The sequence below is a fragment of the Pelodiscus sinensis genome, chromosome 2 (genome assembly GCF_049634645.1).
Source record: "Pelodiscus sinensis isolate JC-2024 chromosome 2, ASM4963464v1, whole genome shotgun sequence".
NCBI lineage: Eukaryota > Metazoa > Chordata > Testudines > Trionychidae > Pelodiscus > Pelodiscus sinensis.
Window position 1 is genome coordinate 70,896,245 of NC_134712.1, and position 27,547 is coordinate 70,923,791.

General features: G+C 43.0%; 1 protein-coding gene across 24 annotated transcripts in view; it reads right to left on the reverse strand.

Annotated features, from left to right (window-relative positions):
- The window catches only part of DTNA (dystrobrevin alpha), a 343,774-nt gene that overhangs the window by 264,004 nt on the left and 52,223 nt on the right, over window positions 1-27,547 (reverse strand). For 4 of the 24 annotated variants that reach the window (XM_075920746.1, XM_075920741.1, XM_075920747.1 and 1 more), the window contains exon 1: window positions 3,313-3,517. The exons of 18 other annotated variants lie outside the window; for them this stretch is intronic. In XM_075920746.1, coding sequence (XP_075776861.1) covers window positions 3,313-3,329 — 17 coding nt within the window. In that variant the 5' untranslated portion in view covers window positions 3,330-3,517. Of the gene's footprint in view, window positions 1-3,312; window positions 3,518-3,697; window positions 3,886-27,547 lie in introns of those variants that run through there. 2 more of the 24 variants (XM_075920744.1, XM_075920743.1) reach the window with 2 other exon arrangements.

Here is a 27,547-nt window from a genome sequence, read left to right on the forward strand (position 1 = left end):
AACCTATTAAAAGGTGGACAGGCATTCACGCTGCAGGCAGGGGCTGTCCCAGCCCGGCCAGTACAGCCTCTGACTGTGGCATGTCAGGGCCCTCCATGGACAAAGGCTGCTCAGGCCAGGCTGGAGCACCCGTGGGTGGGGAACTGCTCCGCCCCTTACTGGTTAACTGGAACTGGTAAGCATCATCTGTTAAGGGTGCACTTCACGTGTCAATCTTTCATATCCCTGGTCATTCTAATGTTCAATTTTGATCTAAGGTGTCAAAACAAAAATGTTTGATGTTTTTAAAATATTCAGAAATATTTTGTTCCATGTAATTTTTTAAATATTTAACTTTTCATCCCAATTTGAAATGAAAACCCAATGTTAAAAGATAAACATTTCTCAAGAAATTGACATTCTGATTTTCTCTCAGCTCTGATTCTCAGCCTCCCACTGTCAGGTTTGGGAGTTAACAACAACAACACAACCCACACACCACCACCACCAAAATCCACATATTCAACTAAAGAGCCAACAATCCCTAAGCTCTTATTTTTTGTAGTACAGCAGTACCTTGAGGCCCCACCTGTGAACAGAAATCCTTTATGTTAGTCACTGTCAGAGACAGTCCCCAGCCCACAGACTTTGCAATCTAAGCAGACAAAATGAACAAAGGGTGTAAGAAAGATCTTATCAAAGAGATTAGGTGACTTATCCAAAGGTACAGAGCTCTCCTATGTCCCAGTTCGCTGCCTCACTCACAATACTATCCTTTCTTGTCAGTTACGTCTGATTCTTTATATATCATCAGCTAAGAAATAATATTTTTACAATGATGCGATAGTACAGTGGTTTTCAAACTATGGTTCGTGACCCGGTACTGGATTGTGGAATGTTAGGCACTCAGTCTGATTGCTGCAGGGGGATCAGATGACCAGTGGGGATGCTAAGGCAGGCTACCTGCCACCGCAGACTGCACAGCAGGCCCAGCTCCTAGGTGGGAGTGGGAAGGGAGAAGGCGCACAGGGCTCCACACACTGCCCCGGCACCAAGCAATAGCTCCACGTTCCCATTGGCTAGGAAACTGCCTCGTGCTGCTTCTATGGTGCAGCACAGTCTGCGGTGCCAGGAGAGGCAGGAAGCCTATCTTAGTACTCCTTCTGCACTGCTGACGGGGGCTCAAAGTAAGCCCTTCCTTGCCCCCTCAAAGTTAGAGGCCCCTCCTACACCTCAAAGTTCTCATCCTCAGCCCCACCCTGAAGCCCACACTCTAGTCATATTATGCTGGGTCATGGCATCAACAATTTTCTTCAGCTGGGTCATGAGAAAAAAAGTTTGAAAACCCCTGAGATAGTGTAAAGAATCATTGTAATTTAACAGGAATAAGGAGTAAGACCCAGCTAAAAGGATACAATGGGGCAGAGCCTTGGGATACGTCTACATTAGCCCCTAGTTCGAACTAGGAAGGCTAATGCGGGCGACCGAAATTGCTAATGAAGCGCAGGATTTAAATATCCCGTGCTTGATTAGCATATTCCCGGCTGGTCGCCATTTTGGAAACTGACTAGTCTGAAGTAACTGCCCTTGTCTACACGCGACAGAGAAGCAGGATTCCGAGATAAACCCCTTAGTTCGAATTAACTGTTACTCCTCATGGAATGAGGTTTAACAGTTAATTCGAACTAAGGGGTTTATCTTGGAATCCCACTTCTACACTTGGGCGGTTACTTCGGGCTAGTCAGTTTCCAAAATGGCGACCGGCCAGGAATATGCTAATCAAGAGCGGGATATTTAAATCCCGTGCTTCATTAGCAATTTCGGTCACCCTCATTAGCCTCTCTAGTTCGAACTAGGGGGCTAGTGTAGACATACCCTTAGTATGTGTGAACTGTCAGAGATCCATTGACTTCATCAACACTGAGGATCAAGACCACAGTGGTCCCCAATGCGGTGCCTGCAGGCGCCATGGCGTCCGCCGGGGCATTTATGTGCGCCCGCCTAGTGACCAGGGCCGGCCCGAACCATTCTTGTGCACCAGGCGCCCGGCGCATGCACAGCCCCCGCCCCAGGCATGTGGCACATGTGCAGCCCCTGCCCCCGAGCGCCCGGCAGCCCCAAAAGGTTGGGGACCACTGATAGACCATAGTAGCCTATTGGTCATTATACCCTCTGACATTGTTTTCAGGTTTGCCTTAAGTGTTCTGCAGTTTCTCCCACTCCCCCACCTCTTGATTTAATTCACACTATTCGATACAAACTACACAAACAAAGCAGAAATTAGCTTTTATTGGACACAAAAGATGCTAACGATATTACTAAATTCTTGCAAGTTGACTTGATATAAATGAAATCAATCAATCAGAAAAAGAGTAACATCTCAGAGGTACCTCATTTTTCCTTCAAATGAAGGAGATGTGTTTCTATTTTAGTCAAGTGCTACTCAGTATAGTCTGCAAAGCAAAGACTGAACTGTGGCATTAAATAACTCTTAAGCTACACACAATCTATAAACAAGAATGGCAGGACATTAATTTCTCTATAAAAAGCACTTTGCTCCCTATGATGATAATGGGCAGCATGAATGCAGAAGGAATTCTGTGAAGTTTGGGTTTGCTGACTCAAAAGCTTAAGCCAGGAGTTACGTTTTTAAAAAGGCACAGAGCGCACTGAAAAAATGACTCATACAGTTTAAACATTCTGATAAAAATCAGTTTTATATGAAATACAAGTTCTTATTAGGAAACAAACTTCTCACTGGCTGATTTAAGACGACAAAAACAGCCCCCAGTGAAAGCTCTACAATGCCAAGTAATAGCATTCATGTGGTGGGGTGAAATGACCAGTGTAAGTAATGAAACCTGTTCTGTGTTCACAATTCACACATTAGAAACTGGCAGATAAGTGAATCCGCGAACAATACATAACTAGAAGAACTCTACAACAATGATTACATGTCTTCTAACCATGGTAAAATAAGTTTATTTCACCTTTGGTGAAGCACGATTTACAACACACCCCTAATCCTACCGACACACAGACTCAAAGTATGGCGAGGGGGTGGGGGTGAGAAATAACAGGAAAACTATTCACAACTATAATGCCGTGATTATGAAAATGTAAAATGTTTTAAGCATGTCAAAACAAGCTTAGTTGTGCAATTCCAGCTAACAAACATAAAATCCACATAAGTCATAAATGGCAAACAAGGAACGTTACTTAAAAGCATACCTCTTTTTAAATGAACTGCTGGACTGCTCTGAATCCCAAGAAAGAAGAGCCCCATTAACTTGCTATAATGAAGTGGTATCCAAAAGACAACTTTCTACTTACCCTTCAGTGTGCACCATGATTTCCTATGCCACCTTAGTAATTTTAACGAATCCAGAGTTATTTTATATTTAAAGGAGTACTAACAAAGTCCTTAATGTGGACAGAGGAACGCTGACAAAACAGAACTCTGTGAGAAGCTAGGCAAAGAGGGATAAGTTTAATCCTGGCTCAACATGCTGTGTATTCTGTGTCTATCTTTAACTTGTAAATGATTTGGTTTCACATTCCACTGAAGTCCTGCTGGCAGATGCCTTTGCGAAGTTTACCAATCACAGGCACTCTGGTATACTCCCTTTCTCTCTTCCCCTTGCCACTCCACCCCCAGACCCTCCCTCCACTATTTTCCCACTTCCTCTTAATAGAGATGCAGTCAGCTGTCTTTTACCTGTCTCCTACATGAGGAACGGAGATGCTTTCACCGGTGGTTGTTAGACAGGAAAAGCAAAGCCATCTGTTCTCACTGTCTCCCCTTCGCACATACACACGCCTTTCAATTTGCACCCAGGATCAACTCACTTCCAAACTTGGCTGCCCAGGGAAGGAATGTTCTGTGAGTGACATTCCTGAGCGCCTGCAGCAACAGAGTTCAGCAGCTATTCTCAAAACACTGCTACTTTTGCACGTTTACACTGTAGGCTGTACACAGTTTTCCAAGGTATTTTATTTAAATAAAACAACCCTCTTCTTGCCTTCCATATCAGAAGCAGCATAATTTACAGAAATCAAATGGCTATTTTAATCACATTTTCCACTGAACATGATGTTTTACAGTTAGAAAATAAATTTGGCTTGTATATAGATGAGCTAAAAAAAAAATCCAACCCCTCCTTCAAACCTGTTTTAAAAATACTTGCGATTTAGAAAACATGCTGTTGCAGTACATCAAAACTAAAATGGCAAACACTCCGTGCTTGTTCTGTGCAGTGGAGAGGTAGCTGATAGTACTGCTTGTGCCAGGTCTAATATTAGTCAAAGGCAATGCCTTTGAGTTTGAATCCTGGAATCACTGATTATAGAGCTATATGAAATAAGATCGCAAGTCAGCACTATCTACAGAACGTTACTAATGCAGCCAGTTCCAGAGGGAGGGAAGGAGGAGCCCCTCAACCTCCCTGTGCCGTTTCACATAGCTGTCATAGCAGGCTTTGGCAGGGGATCATATTTGGAAGCTTACTGCAGTCCTGTCTTTACAGAGGGATCTATATCGAGGGACAGTGTGTAAAAAACAAAAAGATCATCTTACCAGATATCAAAACACGAAACATCTAGGAATCCCCCTTAGTAAATTTTTATCTTCCTACTGATAAATTACCACTGCAAATTGCATATTTGTTCAGAAGCCAGACCCTTGATACTGCATATGAAATAAAAAAAACTGCTGATTAAGGATACCATGGAAGGTGGCAACCCAGAAAGCCAATAATAGCAGTGATGTCAGCATTCATACCTGTTGATACAAGCCTTTTACTCATTGGAAGCTGCAAGAAAACAAAATGAAGTTTTTCTTCACTCCCCACACAGTGGAACTCCTTGCCAGAGGATGTGGTGAGGACTAAGACTTTAACAGGGATCAAAAATTGCTAGATAGCTTGATGGACCTAACCTCCATGAGTCTATTAGCCAGGACGGGTAAGAATGGGTAGCCTCTGTTTGTCTGGAAATGAGTGACTGGAGAGGGATCATGAGATGATTACCTGTTGTGTTCCCTCCCTCTGGGGCATCTGGTATTGGTCACTGTTGGCAGACAGGATAATGGGCTAGGCAAACCTTTGGTCTGACCCAGCATGGCTGTTCTTATGCAAGTGTTTAATTTATAAATACGCATTGTTAGATATTAGTTGCAAACAAGGGTGTCTTGTCTCAAACATCACACTAAGGTTACGTCTACACTGTAGCCTTTTTCTGGAAAAGCTTATGCAAATGAAGCTCAGTGTGGAATATCTCCGCACTTCATTTGCATAATTAATTAGAAGCTGTTTTTGCACAAGAGGCTTTTGCGCAAAAAAGAGCAGGGTAGATGGCTCCTTTTTGTGCAAAACTCCACCTCTTGCACAAGAGCCTTTCTACACTGCTTAAATTTAATTCTTTGAGTAGTGAGTTCTAAAATGCCTAACCTGTCGTGGTTGGACTAATTATCCCTGTGGTAACTGCTGCTTCTGGAAGTGGCCGGCATGTCCCTGCAGCTCCTGAGAAAGGCAGAACAGCGGGTCTCCACATGCTGTCCTTGCCTGCAGACACCGCTCCTGCAGCTCCTATTGATCAATAACAGGAAACTGTGATGAGTAGAAGCTGTGGACTCAGTGGCTGTGGATGAGGGGCAGTACATAGCACCATGGAGCCACTGATGTACGTCAGCTGCTTTCAGGAGTTGTGCAGTGCCAGTGCAGGAGTGAGCCTGCCTTAATCCAACTGGTGCACCACCTGGAAGCTGCCTCAGTTAAACAGTGCCCAGCCAGAGCCTGCTTCCTGAACCCCTGTCCCAGCCCTGAACCTCCTCCTATACTCAATCACCTGCCCCAGATAATGAATCCCCCTGCACCCAATTTCCTTCCCACAGCTTGCACCCTGAAACACCTCCTGGACCCCGATCCCTCACCCTCTAAACCCCTTAGTCCAAGACTAGAGCCTGCACTCCACCCCTCTACCCCAGCCTGGTGAAAGCAAATGAGGTTTGGGGAGGAAGGGAGATGGAGTGAGCAAAGTGAGGCCTCGGAGAAGGGGTGGAGCAGGGCAAGGCCTCAAAGAAGAGGCAGGAAGGAAGTGGGGCAAGGGTATTTGGGTTTGAGGTAGATCTTACATTGTACTTGAATTGAAAAAGTGATCTGGTGATTAAAAAGATTGGAGACCACTGCTATAGAACGTGCCTTCAGATGTCTTAAAAGAATAAGACTCTGATGAGGAAACTACAGAACCTGAACCACTTAAAAAAAAAAAAAAAAAGTCAACCTTTTGCTGCTGGCATCTGACTCGAATGATGAAAATGAACATGAACTTTTTTTTTTTAAATCACTTGACAGCCCTACTAACACAGAAAACAGCTCAGGTTTTTTGCAAGTGAATACTGGAGAATACCCACAGAATATAACTCTGGAAATAAACATCATTTGCCACTCTCCACACATACTCAAGACCTTGTTAGTCAACAGACATTTCTATAGGCAAGGCCTAAAGGGCAGTCATCTTAGAAATTTAAAGATGGGTGCATTTGTGGAGAATGTAGTACACCTGCACTATTTCCTGTGAGCTAATAACCATTACCGCAGCTGTCAGTCCTTATTCCTGAAAATGTGCAAATCTTGCACTACTCTTCTGCCCTGCTCTTCTGTAAGCAATTGGGGGAAGATAAGGTTTGATCAAAACAAATGACTCCATAGCCATTTCCAATTTAAGTCTCAGTATAGTAAACTAGCAGCTCCTCACAAATTAGAATCTGCTGCAGTTTATTTGTATTCCATTACTTTGGAAGAGCTGGAAGTAAGATACAAATATTGAAGACTGTACTGCCTGACATCAAGACTCCTCAAGAGTCAAACAAGCTGTTTCAAATCCCTAACCTTTGCTACCTTTAGCAAACATTGCCTTAAACAAGTTCATCACACTTCTGTGCACACAGAGCTTTGAAAACACCAGCAAATGAAAAGTATGCCATGGACTTTTGGTGTAACCTTACAGAATTGCAGAAGACATTTAACATCTTTTTGTCTGTTTCCCAAAATTGTGACTTATGAATGAAGTTTACTTACCTTTTGGTAGGGTGCAAGGCTTAGAAAGAATTACAAAGTATTAATCACACATCAGTGCTCCTTCTACTTGAATTGATAGATATATGCAGTAGTAGAAAATATGCTGATACCAAGTTTATCTTAATAGAAAAAACAAGCATAGACACGCCACAGTCTCTCCTGCGTCTTGAGGCAGGGTGGCTGTTATACCAACTCTAAATTAGGTCCATGCCTAATTGGCACAATCTGTGCCTTTGTGTTCTACTATTTACAAAGTTCACAAAATTCATTCATTCCTGTCTCTTATTTTTGAATATTTTTCATTTGTCTCAATAATCTTAGAATGTGAATTACCCTGTGGGCCATATCCTACAAAAATCTTATTCACAAGAGTAGTCTATTTTCACAAGTATTCCCATTAACCTCAATGGAATGAGGTGAGTGAAGATTGCTTATAATATTCACAAATTCCAGGGCCAGAAGAGATCATTGTGGTCATCTGGTCTGACTTCATGCATATATCACAGGCCACAGAACTTCCTCAAAATAATTTCAAAATTGCTAATTATGGAGAATCTACTATAAACTTTGGAATTGTTCCAGTGGTTAATTATCCTCATTGCTAAAAATGGGTTTCCAGTCTGAATTTGTCTAGTTTCAGCTTCTAGCCACTAGACGATATTATACCTTTCTCTGCTACAACAAAAAGCCCATTATCAAATACCATGTTCCTTATCTTGGCAGTTATATACTATAATCAAGGTCATTACTTAATCTTCTCTTTGTTAAGCTAAATAGGATGATCAGAGGAATGACAAACTTACCTTATGAGAGGAGACTTTGACCTTAGTCTGCACTACACAGATAAATTGACCTAAGTTTGCTACTCCAGCAATGAGAATATGGTATCTGGAGCCTATGTATCTTATGTCAACTTTCTGTGGTGTCTTCACTCTTGCACAAGAAAGCTCTGATGGCCATTCTTCAAATGGCCATCAGAGCACCTGTGCTTTTTCCCATAGGGGTTTCTTGCGCAAGAAACCCCTCTGGAGCGTTCACACTTGCCTTCTTGTGCAATAGCTGTAGTGCTAAAAGCAGTTATACCTCAGAAAAGGAGGTTTACCTACAGTGGAAAAAGTCCTCTGTTCTGCCATTTAACTGCCCATTTAATTGTGCAAGGGCTCATTTGAGGTGTGGACACTCCGCAGGTTTTTGCGCAAAAACAGCTGTTTTACGCCAAAACCTTGTAGTGTAGCCGCAGCCGATATGTTTATTGAGGAGATGGAATGATAAGACTGCCTACAATGGCATGTGGCCCCTCTGTGATAGCTTGTAGCAAAAATCATGAATGTCTGGAGATGGGGCAGTAGACAGAGAAGGCTCGGAGTTACTATAGAGAATTCTTTCCCAAGTATCTGGCTCGTGGGTCTTGTCAACATGCTCAGGGTTCAACTGACAATCATGTTGGGGTTGGAAAGAATTATTCCCCAGGTCATACTAACAAAGACCCTAGGGAGTTTTCACCTTCCTCTGCTGCATCGGACACAAATCACTTGCTGGTATAAATGAGAATAAATTATAGATTCTTTGTAACTTGAAGTCTTTAAATCATGATTTGAGGATTTCAGTAACTCGGCCAGAGGTTAGGCATCTATTACAGGGGTGAGTAGGTTGGTGAAGTTCTATGGCTTGCAATTACCAGGCTAGATGATTGTGAGGATTCTTTCTGGCCTTAAAAGTCTATGGATCTATTATATGGAACTTTTGAATCTATCACTATAAAGCATGTTTTCTAATCCTTTAATCAGCCTTATGGCTTTTCTCTGAACCCTCTGCAACTTATAACTATCCTTCTTAAATTGTACACACCATAACTGGACACAGTATTCCAGAAGCAGTAATTGATATACCAGGTAAAATAAGCATTCTGTTCCTACTAAGATTCCCTGTTTATGCATTCCAGGATCACATTAGCTCTTTTGGCCACAGAATCTAACTGGGAGCTCATGTTCTGCTCATTATCTACCAAGACACACAAACCTTTTCCAGACTCATTGCTTCTCATGAGATTTTATGTTTTCTTCTAGGGCATTGATAAAAATGTTCAAAAGAGTTGGGCCAAGAACCAATCTCTGGAAACAAGCCCACTCAACAATGATTGCCCATTTACACTCATATTCTGAGACTTATCAGTTAGCCAATTTTAATCCATCTCATATGCCCCACGTTAATTTTATATTGTTCTAATTTTTAATCAACATATTGTGTAGTATCAAATCAAACACCTTGCAAAAGTCTATAGCATCAACACTACAACCTTTATCAACCAAACTTGTAATCTCATTTAAAAAAATCAAGATGGTTTGACAGGATATATTTTCCATAAGCCCATGTTAATTGGCATTAATCATATTACCTGCCTTAAATCCTTAAATCTTTATTAAACAAATCCCTTATCAGCTGCTCCATTGTCTTGGCCAGAATTGATGTCAGACTGACAGGCCCATAATTACTCAAGTCACCCCATTTACCCTTTTTAAATATTGGCACATTACCTTTCTTCCCAACTTCTGAAACTTCCCCGGCATTCCAAGACTTACTGAAAATCAACTTAATGGTCCAGTGAACACTTCAACTAGTGATTTAAGAGTAAGTTGTAAGAGCCTTTCACCATATGACCCAAACATATCCCATTCCTGACTTTATTCATAGTTACTTTAAATTAATCTAGACAAGCTCCACCACAATCCACTCCAAGGCTCAGAGGTCCTGCCCAAGGACTACTCAGTCACTCTGACTGCTTTAATATCCAGGTGGGATACTGATCCACCTTCAAGAGTGATCCAATAAAATCCACTTACAATTTCCAGCAGGATTGTCTCCTGTCAGCCTATTAAACACTTTGGCAGAGTCACATCCTATATTTATACAGTATATTTAAAGTTAAGGTGCTATCCAAATTATATTATTAGTAATAATACATTTTAAGAAAAAGATGGGACAACACACTTGGCAATATGCTTTACAGAGCAATCTTGCATTGACAGGAGTTGGACTGTTTCCAATGTCTATGATTGTGTGAATGCATCTATCACAGTGGTGTAAATGTAAGATGCTAAAGGTCATAAATATAACCTGTCCAGAATGAATCATATTTTTAGGACACTAATTTTACTGAAGTGAAACATATGAATAAATTGCTTACTTTTGAGTAATTCTACACTTTCTTATATATGTACCAAATATTAGGCCACATATGTTCAGCCCACACTAATCCCACCTGGACCTCTCGAGCAGTGCAAAGAGGATGCAAAGATGCCTTTTGGGGCAGCTCAGAATGCTGCTGATTTAAAGGAATCTCCAGGTAGTAGGCTTTAGGCCATCTGCTCACTATCTCTGTCTAGTGGCTGTGTCAAGCTAGCCTGAAAGGGAGAAGGAGATGCACATGTATAGTGTGTGCCTGGAACTTGCTGTGTTCTGGGCTTATTAGGTCAGAATAGCCTATAGGGGACCCCTTCCAGACAGTGTTACACCAGCCCTGGGGTTGCTCTAGCTTATAATCAGACTGGCTCTATGACTGGCTTCCTAGAAACGGAGGAGATGGAAAAGCAGGGCAGCAGAAGATCAAACCCTGTTTTTAAGCACAGATCTCATTTCCTCTCTTCCTTTAATGGCTAGCTCCATTTTCTAACTAAAATGACTTAAAAATGCAGCTCTCCTTGAATAACAATATTAAGTTTTCCCAGTTTATATAAAAGAGACGTTGTTATGCATCAGAATAATAAAAAAAAAGATTACCATGCGGCACGCATGTGTGATTAGATTACTATGGTGCTGAATAAAGGTCCACAGCAGTCAAATCACCAAATGGTCAGGTACTAAAGATACTCCGTTATACCAAGCAAGTATTTTTCCAGCTAATTTGGGCCATGTCAACACTAGGAGATTATTTTAAATTTACTAAATTTGACTTCTGGACTCCCGATTTAACAAATTTGAAGTGCTGTGTCCTCATTACGGTGAAGAACTGAATGTGGTCTAAGGCAGGCTCTGTTAACGTTGATGTGCTACCTCAGATTCAGAGCCCTAGGAAGCTAGGAAGCACTCTGGGGAGCTGTGGGAGGCCTCTGGAGGTCAATACATTCGAATTAATAGCACAAGAGAGTCCACACTAATGTTATTTTAGACGTGCAAGTTCAGAATTAGCGTTATTCCTCATGAAAAGCAGGAGTACAGAATTACCGTCTTTTTGCATATGTACCCCGCACCTGAATATACCCCACACCCGAATATACCCTGCAGTTTTTGCCATTTGAGTTTAGAAATCCCTGTATACCCTGCCCACAAGTATAGCCCGCGGGGACGAGGAGCGGGGCGCGGGGTTTATTCGGGTGCGGATATATTCCTGCCTGCCCCCGCTCCTGCGCACTGTGGCCACCTACAGCCTCCCGCTGCTGCTGCTGGCCGCCGAGCCCCGCGCCCGCAACTGCTCCGAGGTGTGGCAAGGGGGCTACAAGGAGGATTTGCAAGGGGGAGCAGGGGAGATTGCAAGCTGGTTGCGGGGGGGAATTGCCAGAGAGTGGGGGCAGTTTGCAGCGATCCGTGGCGTGGGCCACCTGCCACCCAGGACAGGGCTCCGGACTTCTTCCCTTTGTCAGCCCTGGATGGGAGCCTCCCACCTTGCGTCTCTGCTGGGGATGCCTCTGTTCCAGCTCCGGAGCATTCCCGGTGAGCAAGCCGGGCTCCCAGGCAGACTTTGCCCCCCCCCTTTGTAAGTTTCCCTGTGCTGTTCAGCCACGGGCTGTTCAATCTGGCCCTGGTTCTCTGCGGGGGCAAAGGTGTTTGCAGCTCCCAACCCCAGCCCGGCAAAGGCTCAGCCGGGAGGGGGTGTCAGAGCATGGGAGGGGGGGGAGGCATTCTCCGAGGCATGTGCTACATGGCCTGCCCGGCACTGTGGCCCGTGATGCCTGCCTGTGAGCCTAATCCAGGGCGGGGGAGCACTCACTCCCCTCGTAGCTTTCACAGGCCAAGCCTCTCGGCGGAGGAAACACTCACCACCCGGTTCCCGTGCAGCCACACTCACCCCCAGGTGAGTAAAAAAAGTTTTGTATACCCCACACCTGAGTATACCCTGCGGGGAGGGGGGGGGGGGTTGCGGGGTTTGTAAAAACAAATATAACCCGTGGGTTATTGTAGCCAGACATGAACCCCATCTTGGTTTCCGCCCCACCCAGAGAGCAAGAGAAAGGCAGTCAGCCTTTGATGCCCTGGGAACGCAGGTGTGCTGCCTGTCCCCGACTCTACCATAAATAGAAACCAGACAGTAAATGGGCTACCTGACGACCAGGGGCCTCCTGCTGTCCTGATGGCTAGTACCAGTAATTGACACGCCTCCACTGTCCCAGGAGAGGAATCTTCGCCCATCACATACCAGAGGTGCCCATTGTCTGCATTTTCCCAGGTGTGAATTATGCTTTGCACCCTTCATGGGAAACTTGGCATTCAAAGCCATTTTTCCTAATTGGCCACTTGAGACCAGGAAGAAGCCTACGTGATCCAAGGGGTATAAAGAGGGGTTTAGTAGCCCACCCCATTTGAGCTCCAATCATCTACACCTGCTGGCAGGTATTGATTGTCTCCCGAGGTCTGTGGGATGCCCAACCTCATCCTACTTCTTCCCAAGGGATTGAGAGAAAGACGCTGGCCACGCCAAGTCTGGAACGCAGGGGTGAGAATTATACCTGCTAGGTGTCTATTTTGCATGCATTTAATAAGAGCTCAGAGAACCAAAGGGGTTTCATGGTACCTGTAAGTGGCTTATTAGTGTTAATTTCTGTCCTGTTCTTTGTAGTGGCTGTGTTAAATGCTACTACTGTGTTACAGATAACAGCTAAGTTTACCCTGTAACAATAAAATAGTAACTGTTTAAGCTTTAACCTGACTCCTTCAGTTGCTGTAACAGAACCAAGCACAATTTTAAAAAGAACTTCAGCCGGTCATAAGGGACAGGTATAGGGAGAGCTTGGGCGTTTGGATTTGTGTCACTCCCAGGTGACAGGTCCGTTGGGGCACCTCTCAGCCTCCCCCAGGCTGCCCACTGCGAAGGAATCATGGATTCTAGCAGCTAAAATCTGAGGTGTAATAAGCTCTCCCTGTAAACTTATTGGGGCGCCCGTCAACCTCCTCCAGGTTGCCCGCTGCAAGGGACCCCGGTCTCAGCAGTTGAAGTCTCGGGTGTATAGCACACACACACACACACACACACACCACTCACTGCCCTGACCGTCGGTTGGCAGAATTGGGGCGCCCGTCAACCTCCTCCAGGTTGCCCGCTGCAAGGGACCCCGGTCTCAGCAGTTGAAGTCTCAGGTATAAAACACACACACACACACACACACACACACACACACACACACACACACACACACACACCACTCACTGCCCTGACCATGGGCTGACAGTTATATTTGCTAAAATACGGTAGAATTCCGCAGTCCCTTATTCCGGAATAACAGGCTTGGTAGTGTGGATTCACTGGTTACAAATTCAAACTCGGGGGGGGTTATTTTGGACTAAGGTCCTAGAGTAGACCAGGCCTTAGGGTCCATCAATGGGATATCCTTCTGTCTCAGAGGGTGCATCTACACACAATTTTTATTTCAGGAGAAGGATGCAAATAGTGCTGCGCATTTGCATACTTCCTCCGGGGGGGGGTGGGTTCCGGAAGACACTCTTCCGGTATTTATCCATGTCTACACATGGCCGAATTTCTAAATAAACCCCTATTTCAAAAGACCCCTATAAATCTGCAGCAGTATTTGCATCCTTCTGCCGAAACAAAAATTGTGTGTAGACATACCCAGAGTGACAAAAAGGAGGATTGGTGTTATAGAGCTATTTTCCTAACACTGATCAAGCACAGCTTTCAAAAACATCTACTCCTTAGTAAAATTTAGCCTTTGTGATATTAAAAAATCCAATCTTAGCCACCTTTTAAAAAGTGAGTATTATTCTCTCCACACCTTTCAGCAATCAAACTAACAAAACCAGAAAAAGCACACACAGTAGTTTGTACCATTTCTTCCAATACAGGCAGTCCCTGGGTTACGTACAAGATAGGGACTGTAGGTTTGTTCTTAAGGTGAATTTGTATGTAAGTCGGAACTGGTACATATTGTAGGGGAAACTCTAGCCAAACATGGAAAAAAGAAGATTAAGGGGGGACATGATAGCGGTTTTCAAATATCTAAAAGGGTGTCACAAGGAGGAAGGAGAAAATTTGTTCCTCTTGGTTCCTGAGGACAGGACAAGGAGTAATGGGCTTAAAGTGCAGCAAGAGAGGTTTAGATTGGACATTAGGAAAAAATTCCTAACTGTCAGGGTGGTCAAATATTGGAATAAATTGCCAAGGGAGGTGGTGGAATCTCCCTCTCTGGAGATATTTAAGAACAGGTTAGATAGACATCTGTCAGGGATGGTGTAGACAGAGCTTGGTCCTGCCTTGAGGGCGGGGGGCTGGACACGATGACCTCTCGAGGTCCCTTCCAGTCCTATGATTCTATGATTTCTCCAGAGCTCAGTTTTATTCTCCCACACCTCACTTCCCTCAGTCCTTTATTCTCAAGCTGAGGTGTCTGCTGAGAAAAGCCGCTCTGCATCTCCCTGGTCTGCTGGGGGGAAGCAGCTAGTGAGGGGTTGCCTCACCCCATTTGTAAGTAGGGATCCGATGTAAGTCGGATCCATGTAACCCGGGGACTGCCTGTACAAGAGATGCCATAGAAGCAGAGAGAGTAGCAGAGTAAGCACTTTCTTTTCCGCAAGAGGCAAAAGCATGTCAAATCTGCATGAGGCCATGATAAACACAGCTCACTACTGACCCAGGGACAAAATATAAAGTGTAAAGACGAAACCCACAGCTAGTGAAAGAGCATGAGAACATACCTTGTAATTTGCAAAATCAAACCACTATTTACCAGATATAGCTTTACACTCAATTTGTTTGAAACTCACCTACTACATTTTGATACATTTTTCTATAAAGGTAAGATTTCCCTTTAGAGGCAATAAGAGCAGCACTGTTTCAAAGGAGCTAGCCTTTAGAAACTAAACAATCTCAAAGAAATACATTTATACCCACACAACTGTTTAGTACTGAAAGGGAATAATCCCTGAAATAATTAAAATAAACCTTTCTTCTACTTGGCCCATGGAAAAAACAAAACAAACAAAAGAAAACCTTCTCACTAATTCGCTAATATAAAATTGGATATTAAATTTATAAATTTGATATTAAGCCTCAGGACAGTGGTACTGGGGTATGGAACCTTTTAGCTATAGATCACTGGCTGTCACTGAAGTTCACTGTAACTTAGTCACTACGAACTGAACAATTCTATGTGATAAGGACTGATGTTCTCCAGGCAGTTTTTTGTGGATAAGTATCTGTCAAAACTGCCTCTCCTCCGCTGACCAGATAGCAAGTGTGAAAAATTGGGACAAAGGATAGAGAGTAACAGGCACCTACTGGGACTGTCTGAATAAACTCAGGACATCTGGTCTCTTTTCCTCACTTCCTGTCCCTACCATAGAAAAAGGTACACCTACAAAACAAAAATTGGCACCCTTACTAGGGTTTCCAGATGGTTTCAACAAAAACACTGGACACACTTGACATTACATCACAATCTACATTACATCTTATTTAGAAAATACTGGACATTTATATTTTCTCAATTTGTTTCCCGAACAGAAAGCTCAGATGTCCAGTTCAAAACTGAACACCTGGCAACCCTAACCCTTACCTCTGATAAGGGAGCAAGGACTGAATGGATGTTTTAGACCAAACTATTCTTTCTCGTCTAAAGATCCAAGCCAAGGTTGAAGCAAATGGGCTAAATAATCAGAAGAAAGCTTGCACTATTGCTGCCCGTGCTGCACCAGTTCTGTGGATAAATTCCAAATGTCCGTATTTGGATCTGATACCTTTCGCAAGCAACAAATCCACAGGAGAGACAGATCTGAAAAAGGATAAAGAAAATCGGGACTGCTAAACAAACTAAACAAACAATGAGAGGATGCTTAACAGATTTTACGTATTTAAAACTTTGAATCTTTCTCTCTATCTCTTTGCAGGGAGCTAATGCCACAGTCCCAGAGTGGTGTAAGGCATGTAGCAGGAAATGCCTTTTCTTGAGTTTGAACTCTTCTTTTCCTTTTACAATAGGTGACTTATTATAGATAATGATCTCATCTTAAGATAAAGATGGATGTTGTGATTAGCTGCACTGCTCACTCTGTAAAGAAATTCACTTGAAGCTGGCCAAGCATAGTTGCTGATAGCAGTAGAATGACAAGTTACATAATGTAGTGAGCAAATGCTTCACACACTGTGGTTCATTTGCAGTCTTCAAAAGGGGGGGAAAAAACAGAGTTACTGAAATACCATGTTGGATTTACAAAAAAAGGGGGAAAGGAAAAAGAATGTAATTACTATTTTGGAAATTAACAGTTTGGTTTCCAAAGAGGATGATTTTTAAGTTCAGTCATTAAAACTATTATATACAATATTTTTGAAGGTAGATAAACTGTGATGTTAGATACTAGTTACAACATCTGCAATTGCCATCCAAAGTTTCCTATGAATCCATTAGAGATCTTGTACTTTAAAAAGATATATTTAGGCTCCATGTTAGTTCTCAGCTGATCTTCTGAGTAATCTTTCAGTAATATCAAAATTCCCCATTTGACCTGCAGATTTTTTAAAAACAAGCTAGATATGAGGCTGTTTCAAAGACAGAAATGATCTTTTTAACAAATTTTGTGAGAAAGTGCAAAATAACCCATTTAAAGGAATAAATATATGAAATACTTGATTTATCATGCAGCTGTTATAGCAAGAGGGGGTGGGTATGAAAGGGATGATGAAGGTTGGAGTGGAATGCACACATTCAGACTTGCTTGACTTGAAAGAATTATCATACACAGAGTTCACATTCAGTAAAATTATAAATACAGGCAGTCCCCGAGTTACGCGGATCCGACTTATGTCGGATCCGCAGTTACGAACGGGGATTTTCTCGCCCCGGAGGACTGGAGCGGCGGGACGCCTGGTCCCGCCGCCCGCCCTCTCCGGGGCGAGAAAAGCTGCTCCCCGTCTCCCTGGTCTGCTGGGGGAGCTGGCAGACCAGGGAGACGCTGAGCAAAGCCGCGGAGGACCCGGGCCGGACCCGCGGCGCTTCCAGCTGATCTGGAAGCGCCGCGGGTCCGGCCCGGGTCCTCCGCCGCTTTGCTCAGCATCTCCCTGGTCTGCTGGGGGGGGGAGGGGAGGCACGCAGCTAGTGCCCCCCCCCCCCCCAGCAGACCAGGGAGACATGGAGCAAAGCCCGGGGCCTGTGGTAGAGCAGGTGGGGCGCTGCCGGTTGGTCCCGCAGCACCACTCCTTGGCGCTACTGGACCAACCCGGCAGCACCCCAGCTGCTCTGCCCCAGGAGTCCTGATTCAGCCACTGCTGATCAGTTTCAGGACGCCTGGGGCAGAGCAGCTGGGGTGCTGCTGGGTTGGTCCAGTAGCGCCGAGGAGCGGCCGCGCTACTGGACCAGCCCAGCAGCACCCGAGCTGCTCTGCCCCAGGCGTCCCCAAGTCTGCCGCTGCTGAAACTGACCAGCAGCTGACTACAGGAAGCCCAAGGCTGCTGCTGATCAGTTTCAGCAGCAGCTGACTTGGGGACGCCTGGGGTTCTTAAGTTGAATCTGTATGTAAGTCGGAACTGGCGTCCAGATTCCGCCGCTGTTGAAACTGATCAGTTTCAGCAGCGGCTGAATCTGGATGCCAGTTCCAACTTACATACAGATTCAACTTAAGAACAAACCTACAGTCCCTATCTTGTACGTAACCCGGGGACTGCCTGTACTGTATCCAAGCCCAGCCTCAAAATACTATTAGTACCATGATAACACTGAGTAATAAATCAAGTCTGGAAATGCAATGTCACAATTAAGTGTTCCCTTGTTTATAGACATTTGGATATTATTTCTTTTTTACGTTTTCAAATCAGGTACAAAATACAAACATCGACATTTGCTATAGACCCTTCATAAAGTGAATCACACCATATTACCTACAGTCAGACTTGGCTTGTTTCAATAATCAGTGGGATCTGCTGAACAAGGCAAGTTTAAAGAAAACTGGTTCAGTAGTTTGTGAATATTTAGCATGGGCTTTTCACAAGGGGTCCGCATTGGTTAACTCTGCTCCTAATTAAGCCAATTTAAATTCTATTTAGTTCAATGTGAACAGGGGTAGGCCAACACTGAGTGCTTTTGCAAATGTCATTTTTACAGCTTCTGCCCCCAATGGGAGAATGGGAAGGCTGCATGTGGAAGGTAAGCTGTGCTTGTAGATCTGGGGTAGGCTGCAGGTGGAGACACAGCTCAATGTATTTACTCCAGTTTTACCTGAGTGTTAATAAGAGCAGAATGTGGTTTCAGTCTGGGCACAATACAAGGTTGCCCGGATTTGTTTGAAGTGCCAAGAACCAACAGATCCAATTTTACTGGAAAAGCTATATGAAGTACAAAAAGTTAGTTAACAGCATGGATGATGAAAAGTTATATTTGATAAATTATTTTATCATCAATATTCTAAAATAACACTATTAGCCCAGGTTAGAACTTTTAAAAAATATTATTTTATCTTACTGGTGTCTCCTTAAAGAAATAGCATTATAAAAAGCTCACACACGAACAGCATACATACACACCAGGCAGTCTTATTAGGACTCTCACGGCAGAAAACTATCATGAACGAACATGTTCCTATACTAAAGCACTTCAGCATGTGTTTCCTAAATGAGTGAAGGGTGACCCTGGTATACATCGGGGTGTGTTCCAGGGTGATAGATATCAAATAGATACCAAAATAAGAGATAATGAAATAAGAGGGAGATGCGTTCACAATGCCACCACATTCGCCGAAGACAATGCTCTTTTGGCTAAAACTGGGTACCTTTTTACAATGATAGGTTATGAAGTACACATAAAACATTGAATAAAATAATGTAGAATCCTATGAACACCGTGCAAACACAAAGAACCTTAATAAATATAATATAATATAATATAATATAATATAATATAATATAATATAATATAATATAATATAATATAATATAATATAATATAATATAATATAATATAATATAATATAATAATTGTGATTCCCTTAAGTAGAGTTGATGGCTGGGTTTTCTAGGGGTTGGCTTTTCTATTGTTTGCTTTTTCATTACAGAAGTAAAAAAACAAGCACAACCTCCCTGCTCCCCATTTTATCAATGTCTGCTCTCCTGCATGAGTCTTTGATCGATCCCCTGGTAGCAAGCCACTGCATCACTGAGGGTGTGTCTACACTGCAGGGCTTAACTCGAAATAAGCTATGCAGATTGAGCTATGTCAATTGTGTAGCTTATTTTGAAATAGGGAGCATCTACACAGCACTTACTTGAAATAGAGCACTCTTCCTCTGACTTCCCTTATTCCTCGTACAATGAGAGTTACAGGAGTCAGTATAAGAAGTCCTCCAGCTTGACAGTATTTTTACACTATTTCGAAATAACTGCCTGTTGTTGAGATATGGACCAAGTTATTTCAGAATAGTGCTAATTATTTCAAATAGTGTTGCAGTGTAGATGCTCCATGAGGGTCCTGGAGACTCTGGCAGACCATTCATGAAAAGGATTACCTCTTTGTATGATTTCTGTCATCTCAACTAGCAATCCAAAGAAAGAGGAGAGATTCTTTCTTGCCAGATTCCTGCTCTATGTTGTCACTGTCCTTGATTTCTTCAGATAACCATTGTTGGTCCAATTCAATCAGTTCCTCCTTTGTCAGTTGCTCAGCATGAAATTCCAACAACTCCTCTACGTCATTGCCTTCCACTGCCTTCAAGTGACATCCTTTGCCAATTTGATGATTTCTTGCTAGAGAGTAGGAATGGCACCAAATCCCACAAAGCTATGGTCAGCACATGATAATGCATGGCACCAAACAGTTCATACTTTGCAAAGTAAACCCCTCCCACCATGTGCTAATGTTTTCCACACATTCAAGATGTTGTACGATTTCTAAAACCTCTTTACACTGGTTTTCCTTCACCTGACATCTTCTTAATCGCTATGGAGAACATCCTATGTAGTTAGTAAGCCTTGAATATGGCAATTACATCTTAGTCCATAGGCTGCAGCAACAAATATGACCTTGATGTTCAGCCAGCAGAAGGAGACTCTTTAAGGACTAAATTTTCTTGTTGACAATAAGCCTTAAATCCTGGGACAGCATGGTCTACAGACTACTCATGGAAAATACTGCATGTTATCCGGGCCTTTCAGTTTGAATTCCAAATTCTGGAGAGACTAGACTTGACATGTCCCCCACCCTGCTTGCTCTTGGGTTTTCACTGTGGTAGATAAGCAAGGACCTCAACTTGTAATTGCCTTCTGTATTTCCCCCAGGAAGAAGGGTTAGGTGGCTTTGAATCCAGATGTAGTCTTCTTGTCACAAGAAATATAAGTCCTCATTGGCATCTTCTTCCAGTACAGGCTTGTCATGTCAATGTTAAAATCTTGTTTCAGAGAGCAGACAGACTGTGGAATCTGTGGAACCACCCATGACTAGAACTGAAGGACTTTTCCACTGTTGAGCCCTCTCCCTCTCTTTCGTTTAAGTCATCATACAGAGTTTTGGCTTTCTCATCAGATATTTTCTTTTGGTGGAGGTCATTGAGCCTATCAGCCAGCAACCGTTCCACCTTCTCCATTGCTTCTGTGTTTTGTTATCTTCCTCTATGACAATTTTGTAGCACTTCTAGCACCTTCACAAATTTGATCACCACTTTTAAAAATTGAGTGTACGATCATAGCAGGCAAACCAAGAATATGAGCAACATCAGCTGCACCCAAACCTCTTTCAATATGCTTCATGACATCTAATTTCACTTCTCATGTCACCTTTTGCATTGCTTCTTAGAAACAGGCCCACTCTTAACACTTGGACTGTGTTTTGCTCTTATAATAGACATATATAATACAGTAATCTCAGAGATATTTTAGAATAAAACTCAAAGATCCCACATATAGTTTGAATGGCAAAAAGGCCAGATAAATATCAGAGATGCTGGTGCACATTTATAATAGATGCCCAGTATGCATCTTTTCATATATGAATCCACAATGAACATTAGTGTATGAATTGAGCATCTCGGGAAAGTAGGCAACAAAATAGCAATGCAAAAGGTGAAGCAAGTAAGTTGCAAATGATGCATTTGCAGATCAGGTTCGATGTAAATCGAAACCTGTTGCCCTATTCATCAGCGATGGATACACTGCACCACTGATATGATAAGAGGGAGACATATACAGTGGACCCTCGGTAGTGTTTTATCCCATTTTTCTCTCAGCTTTGAATACTATACAGTTGATGTAAGAGTCCTAGACACTACAATGTACAATTTTATTTATAGTTGCTTCTACAGAAGCCTTGCCCCAGAACTTTGTGACTGAACAATGAATATGTTGGGGAGTTGAAATTAAAGGCAGCTGGAACAGATTTATCAGAGGCATGCTTTCCAATACAGGTAGTCCCCGACTTACGCGGATCCGACTTATTGCTACCTGCGAGCTCCGGGGCGAGAAAGCCCCGTTCATAAGCTGCTCTGGGGACCGTCTCCAGCAGACCAGGGGCACCGGGCGGGTTCCCGCACTTCTGAGGCTTTGCCAGAGCAAAGCCTCAGAAGCGCGGGAACCCGCCGCTGCTGCCGCTTCAGTCCAGGTGCCTGTGGTCTGCTGGGGACGGTCCCCAGCAGACCACAGGCACCGGGACTGAAGCGGCAGCAGCGGCGGTTCCCCGCGCTTCTGAGGCTTTGCCAGAGCAAAGCCTCAGAGGCACAGCACCCCGCTGCCGCTGCGGCTCTGCTCCCGGTGTCCCTGGTCTGCTGGGGGGGGGGGCGCGGCTAGTGTGCCCCCCCCCCCAGCAGACCAGGCTTTTGTTTGGACCCTGGAGCAGAGCAGCTGGGGCGCTGCCGATTGGTCCTGCAGCGCCGCTCTGGGCACTACTGGACCAACCCGGCAGCACCCCAGCTGCTCTGCCCCAGGTCCTGATTCAGCCGCTGCTGGTCAGTTTCAGCAGTGGCTGAATCAGGACGCCTGGGGCAGAGCAGCTGGGGTGCTGCTGGGTTGGCCCAGTAGCGCCGAGGAGCGGTGCTACTGGAGCAACCCAGCAGCACCCCAGCTGCTCTGCCCCAGGCGTCCCCAAGTCAGCCGCTGCTGAAACTGACCAGCGCTGACTACAGGAAGCCCGAGGCAGAGTTGCTCTGCCCCAGGCTTCCTGGAATCAGCGCTGATCAGTTTCAGCAGCAGCTGACTTGGGGAAGCTTGGGGTTCTTAAGTTGAATCTGTATGTAAGTCAGAACTGGCGGTCAGTTTCAGCAGCGGCTGAATCTGGACGCCAGTTCCGACTTACATACAGATTCAACTTAAGAACAAACCTACAGTCCCTATCTTGTACGTAACCCGGGGACTGCCTGTACATACATTTGTCAGTTAACATATCCACAGGCGCTGTGGCAGTGAGGCTAATACAAGGCATTTTCTCTAGAACACCTCTGTATTTCACTTTTCCTGTTATGTGTTGTTGGTTGTTATTGTTGTTGTTTTTAATAAGAGATGACATGACAATATTGATAGGCACTCAGGTTCCTTAAGGCATGTCATGTAATCCAGGAGACAGCTTTTCAAAACATACATATCATGCAGCTACCAGTACTCAAAGTAAATAAAATATGAGCTTCAGCTTGAGGATACAATTGGGATTGTTCTTCTAATATTTCTTAGGGTTGTCCCAGAGTTTAAACACGAGGGCACAAGGGGTGGAGCCTAAGAAGCCTTCTGCCTGCTGCCCTTCATTCCATGTCTATTTGTTCCTTTTTTGCCCTTTTAACAGGGGATAGTCCCTTCATGTGACCCTGGAAGAAATATTCTTCCTCTAAAAGGATGGGAAGGAAGACAGTCCATAGAGCCAGTCCCCCTCTACATCACAATGTAGTGCTGGTTGTCATGAGAGACTTGGTAGGTAAGATCCCATAGGGAAAAATAATTGAAGACAGTTAGCAGTTATTCAAAGAGACATTATTAAGGGCACAAGAGCAAACTATTCCATTGCATAGGAAAGATACGAAGAATAGCAAGAGCTCACTTTGGTTTAACCAAGAGATCTTGAATTATCTAAAAATGAAAGAATGGAAACTAGGTCATATTAAAAAGGATGAATAGAAGCAAATAATTCAAGTATGTAGGGGTGAAATTAGAAAGGCCAAGGCACAAAACAAGCTCAAACTAACTAGAGACATAACAGACAACAAGGAAACATTCTACAAATACACTAGAAGCAAGAGGAAGACCAAGGACAGGGTAGGCCCATCAGTGGAGAGAGAAAAATGTGAAAATGGTGGAGTTATTTAGTGATTTCTTTGTTTTGGTTTTCACCAAGAAGATGGTGGCAATTGAACACCAAACACAGTGAATGCCAGTGAAAATGGTTCAGGAATTAAAATAAGGAAAGAACAAGTTAAAAATTATTAAGACAAGTTAAATGTCTTCAAGTTACCATACCCTGATGAAATGCAGCCTAGAATACTCCAGGAACTGATGAAGGTGATATCTGAGTTATTAGCTATCATCTTTGAAAGTTCATGGAATATGGCAGAGATTCCAGAAGACTGGAAAAGAGCAAATATAGTGCCCTTCTATAAAAAGGGGGTAAATGGACAGCCCAGGGCATTACCCAGTTAGCTTAACTTCTGTGCTCAGAAAGATAATGGGGCAAATAATTAAGGAATCCATTTCCAAACATCTAGAAGATGATAAGGTGATAAGTAATAGTTAGCATGGATATGTCAAATCATGTCAAACCATCCTGAAAGCTGTTTTTTGACAAAGTAAAAAACCTTGTGGATAGCAGGAAAGTGGAATATCTAGACTTTAGTAAGGCTTTTGATATAGATTCACATGACCATCTCATTAACAAACTACGGAAATATAACCAGAGGCTACGTCTACACTGGCCCCATAAAACGGAACAGGCATGCAAAGCAGGTAAGTCAGAATAGGGAAATCCTACTTTCAGGTAGGAATAAGAGATCCTCCGGAAAAGGGCTTTATTCCGGAGGATCGCGCCAGTCTAGACACTTTTTTCCGGCTTTTCCCCAAGCTGGGAAAAAAGCGGCGGACATGTTTATTTAAATCCCCCGCGGATTTCCCTATTCTGACTTACCTGCTTTGCATGCCTTTTCCGGAATTTGGGGCCAGTGTAGACGTAGCCAGACGGAACTACTATGAGGTGAATAATCATTTCCAGAGAGTAGTAATCAATGGCTCACAGTCATGCTGGAAGGGCATAATGAGTGGGATTCCACAAAGATCAGTTCTGGGTTTGGTTCTGTTCATTATCTTCAATCAACTATTTAAATAATGGGACAGAGTATACAATGTGGACGATACAAAGATGATGGGGGTTGCACATGCTTTGGAGGATAGGATTATAATTCAAAATGATCTGGACAAACTGGAGAAATGGTCTGAGGTAAATAGGATGAAGTTTAATAAAGACAAATGCAAAGTACTCCACTCAGGAAGGAACAAAGAGTTGCACACATACAATGACGGTCTAGGAAGGAGTATTGTGGAAAGGAATCATGGGGTCATCATAGACCACAAGCTAAATATGAGTCGATAGTGTGACACGTTTGCAAGCAAAAACAAAAAAATAAAACAAAACAAAGCAAACATTATTCTGGGATATATTAGCAGGACTGTTGTAAGCAAAACATAAGAAGAAATTCTTCCACTCTATTCCAGTTGATTAGGCCTCAACTGGAGTCTATGTCTGGTTCTGGGTGCCACATTTCAGGAAAGCTGGGGACAAATTAGAGAAAGTCCAGAGAACAATGAGAATTATTAAAGGTCTAGAAAACATGACTTATGAGGGAAGACTGAAAGAATTAGGTCTGTTTAGTCTGGAAAAGAGATGACAGAGAGAGGATATGAACACTGTTTTCAAGTGTCTAAAAGGTTGTTACAAGAGGAAGGAGAAAAATTATTCTCCTTAACTTCTGATGATAGAACAAGAAGCAATGGGCTTAAATTGCAACAAGGGAGGTTTAGGATGGACATTAGGAAAAACTTAAGATGACAGAGGGGAGATGTAGTCCAACCAGGGAACCTAGTCCATAGATGAGAAGGGGACGTGAGGCATCACACTACAACTCCCATGAGGAACAATAACAGGCCTTTCTAAAGAGAAATTCTGAATTTCTGATTTTTCACCACATAAGCTCAAGAATGGGATGGTGCTGATGAAGATAAGAGGCAGAGCTTTCGTATTGGGGGGCACACTGCAGTTCTTCTTACATCACAAAGAAGGGATCCTTGGCAATACCAAACAAGCTGGCATGCAGGAATATTTAGGAGAGAGTTAAGAAAAGCGCCATGAGATCAGTGGTAACATTGATCCACTGACCCACAAATCTTTATACAGCTGCAGTAGCCTCCATTCTCAACTGTTTTCTGTGTTTGTTTTGGCCTACGATTGACACTCCTAGGCTCTATCATAATATTATTATTTTATTCATGTTTATTTGTAGTGATAATGACTACAAAACAGTAGCAGTAGGAAGTCCTGCCCAGGGACTGGGAGTTGTGCAAAATATCTCTCCCATTCTCTGCTTAATGCCCAACACAAACCTCATTTATTCTGACTTTGATTGGAGGGGTGAAATCTACCCTATGTGCCTACTTTCCCCCAGATGACACACCTCAGTGGAAAACCTCTCTCTGGACATCTTAAATTAATAAGCTGAAAAAATAATAATTTATTACCTCTAGTTTTGTTCACAACATTCATAGGACTCAATTCTCTTTCATTAGGGGTACGTCTAAACTACAGGCTTTTGTCGACAGAGGCTTTGTCAACAGATGCTGTCGACAAAGCTTCTGTCGACAAAGAGCATCTAGACTACATCCAGTTCTATCGACAAAGCAAGTCGCTTTGTCGACATGAGAGTGTAGACGCAAAGGACAGTGTAGATGCAATAATGCCTTCTGTTGACAGAACTATGTCGACAAAAGGCGTTATTCTTCGTAGAATGAGGTTTACCGCCATCGACAAAACTGCCGAGTTCTGTCGACGTTCTGTCGACAGAACTCGGTGGTAGTGTAGACGCAGGTAAAATTTTGTCAACCCTGTAGTCTACACACACCCACAGGTTTTACTTGAGTGGATTTACTAGAATGTGTGAGTAGAGAATGCAGTTATTGTGGGAGGAGGTTCTCACCCTTACTTCTGCTCTGCTGCCTACATAGCTGGGCCCTCAGTCAGCAGCTACTACTCATTCACTATCCAGCTTTGAAGGCAGCAACACAGAAGTAATGATGGCATGATATGGTAGTGCCACCTTTTCTTCTGTGCTGTTGCTCGTGGGATGCTCCCATATTACATAGGGTGATGATTTTAGTCATTTTTATCAGAATGATTTTTATAAAGGTAATCTTTTCATTGATATTTTCCCATCATTTGCTATTACTCTCTCCTAGTAATAAATATCTATTTGTAGCTTACTAGTTATTTCTGATGAAACTGAATCAAGATCTTTTCACCAAAACACTAACAGTTTGCTCTTAAAATAAAATGAATATGGAAGTAAGGCTCATTTTATCAGATGCCTAATGAAAGCTTATTTGTTGAGTTTTGTAAAAACATGTTAAGAAATCCAATCATAATGTACTGAAAATTCTGTTCAGTAATTCTTAGTTGATCTTTCTGCTATACAAAAGACACAAAAATAATTAACCTTGTTTGCTGAGAGTCAATGTTTTTATGACATGACAGAAATACCAACAGAAGGTGACACACACAGTTAATTGTGTGGATGATTTCCATATAAAGTATTCACATGGCTAAATTAAAGTCATTTGCCCAGCTCTTAATTTCAGCTCTATATTCTGATGTACAGTCTTTGAGAACCTCCAATCTACCTCAATCTGCAATATAGTAGAAAGACAGATGGATAAATAACATAACTATTCTCTCTCTTTAAACCCTTGTCACTTCATCTTTACAGTGGGAAAGGAACTTTTTCACATGCTAAAAAAGTTTGCTCTCTCTGCATCGAACAGGACTCAAAATTGTTATTTTTTTTTCAATTAAACTCAGCAATTTCTAAAGAAGAATTTTTCTGGGGTAACTAAGCAAGCAAATTGCCAGTAATGTTTCATTGAACTATCCTGTAGTTTAGACTGAAGAATCATTGTTCTCAGCTCAAACTCTCCCCTTAATCCTCCAATACCTTCATAATTAGGCTACACCAAATTCACAGTCCATTTTGGTCAATTTCATGGTCACAGGATTTTAAAAATTGTAAAATTTTCATTATTTCCTCTATTTAAATCTGAAATTTCATGATATTATAAT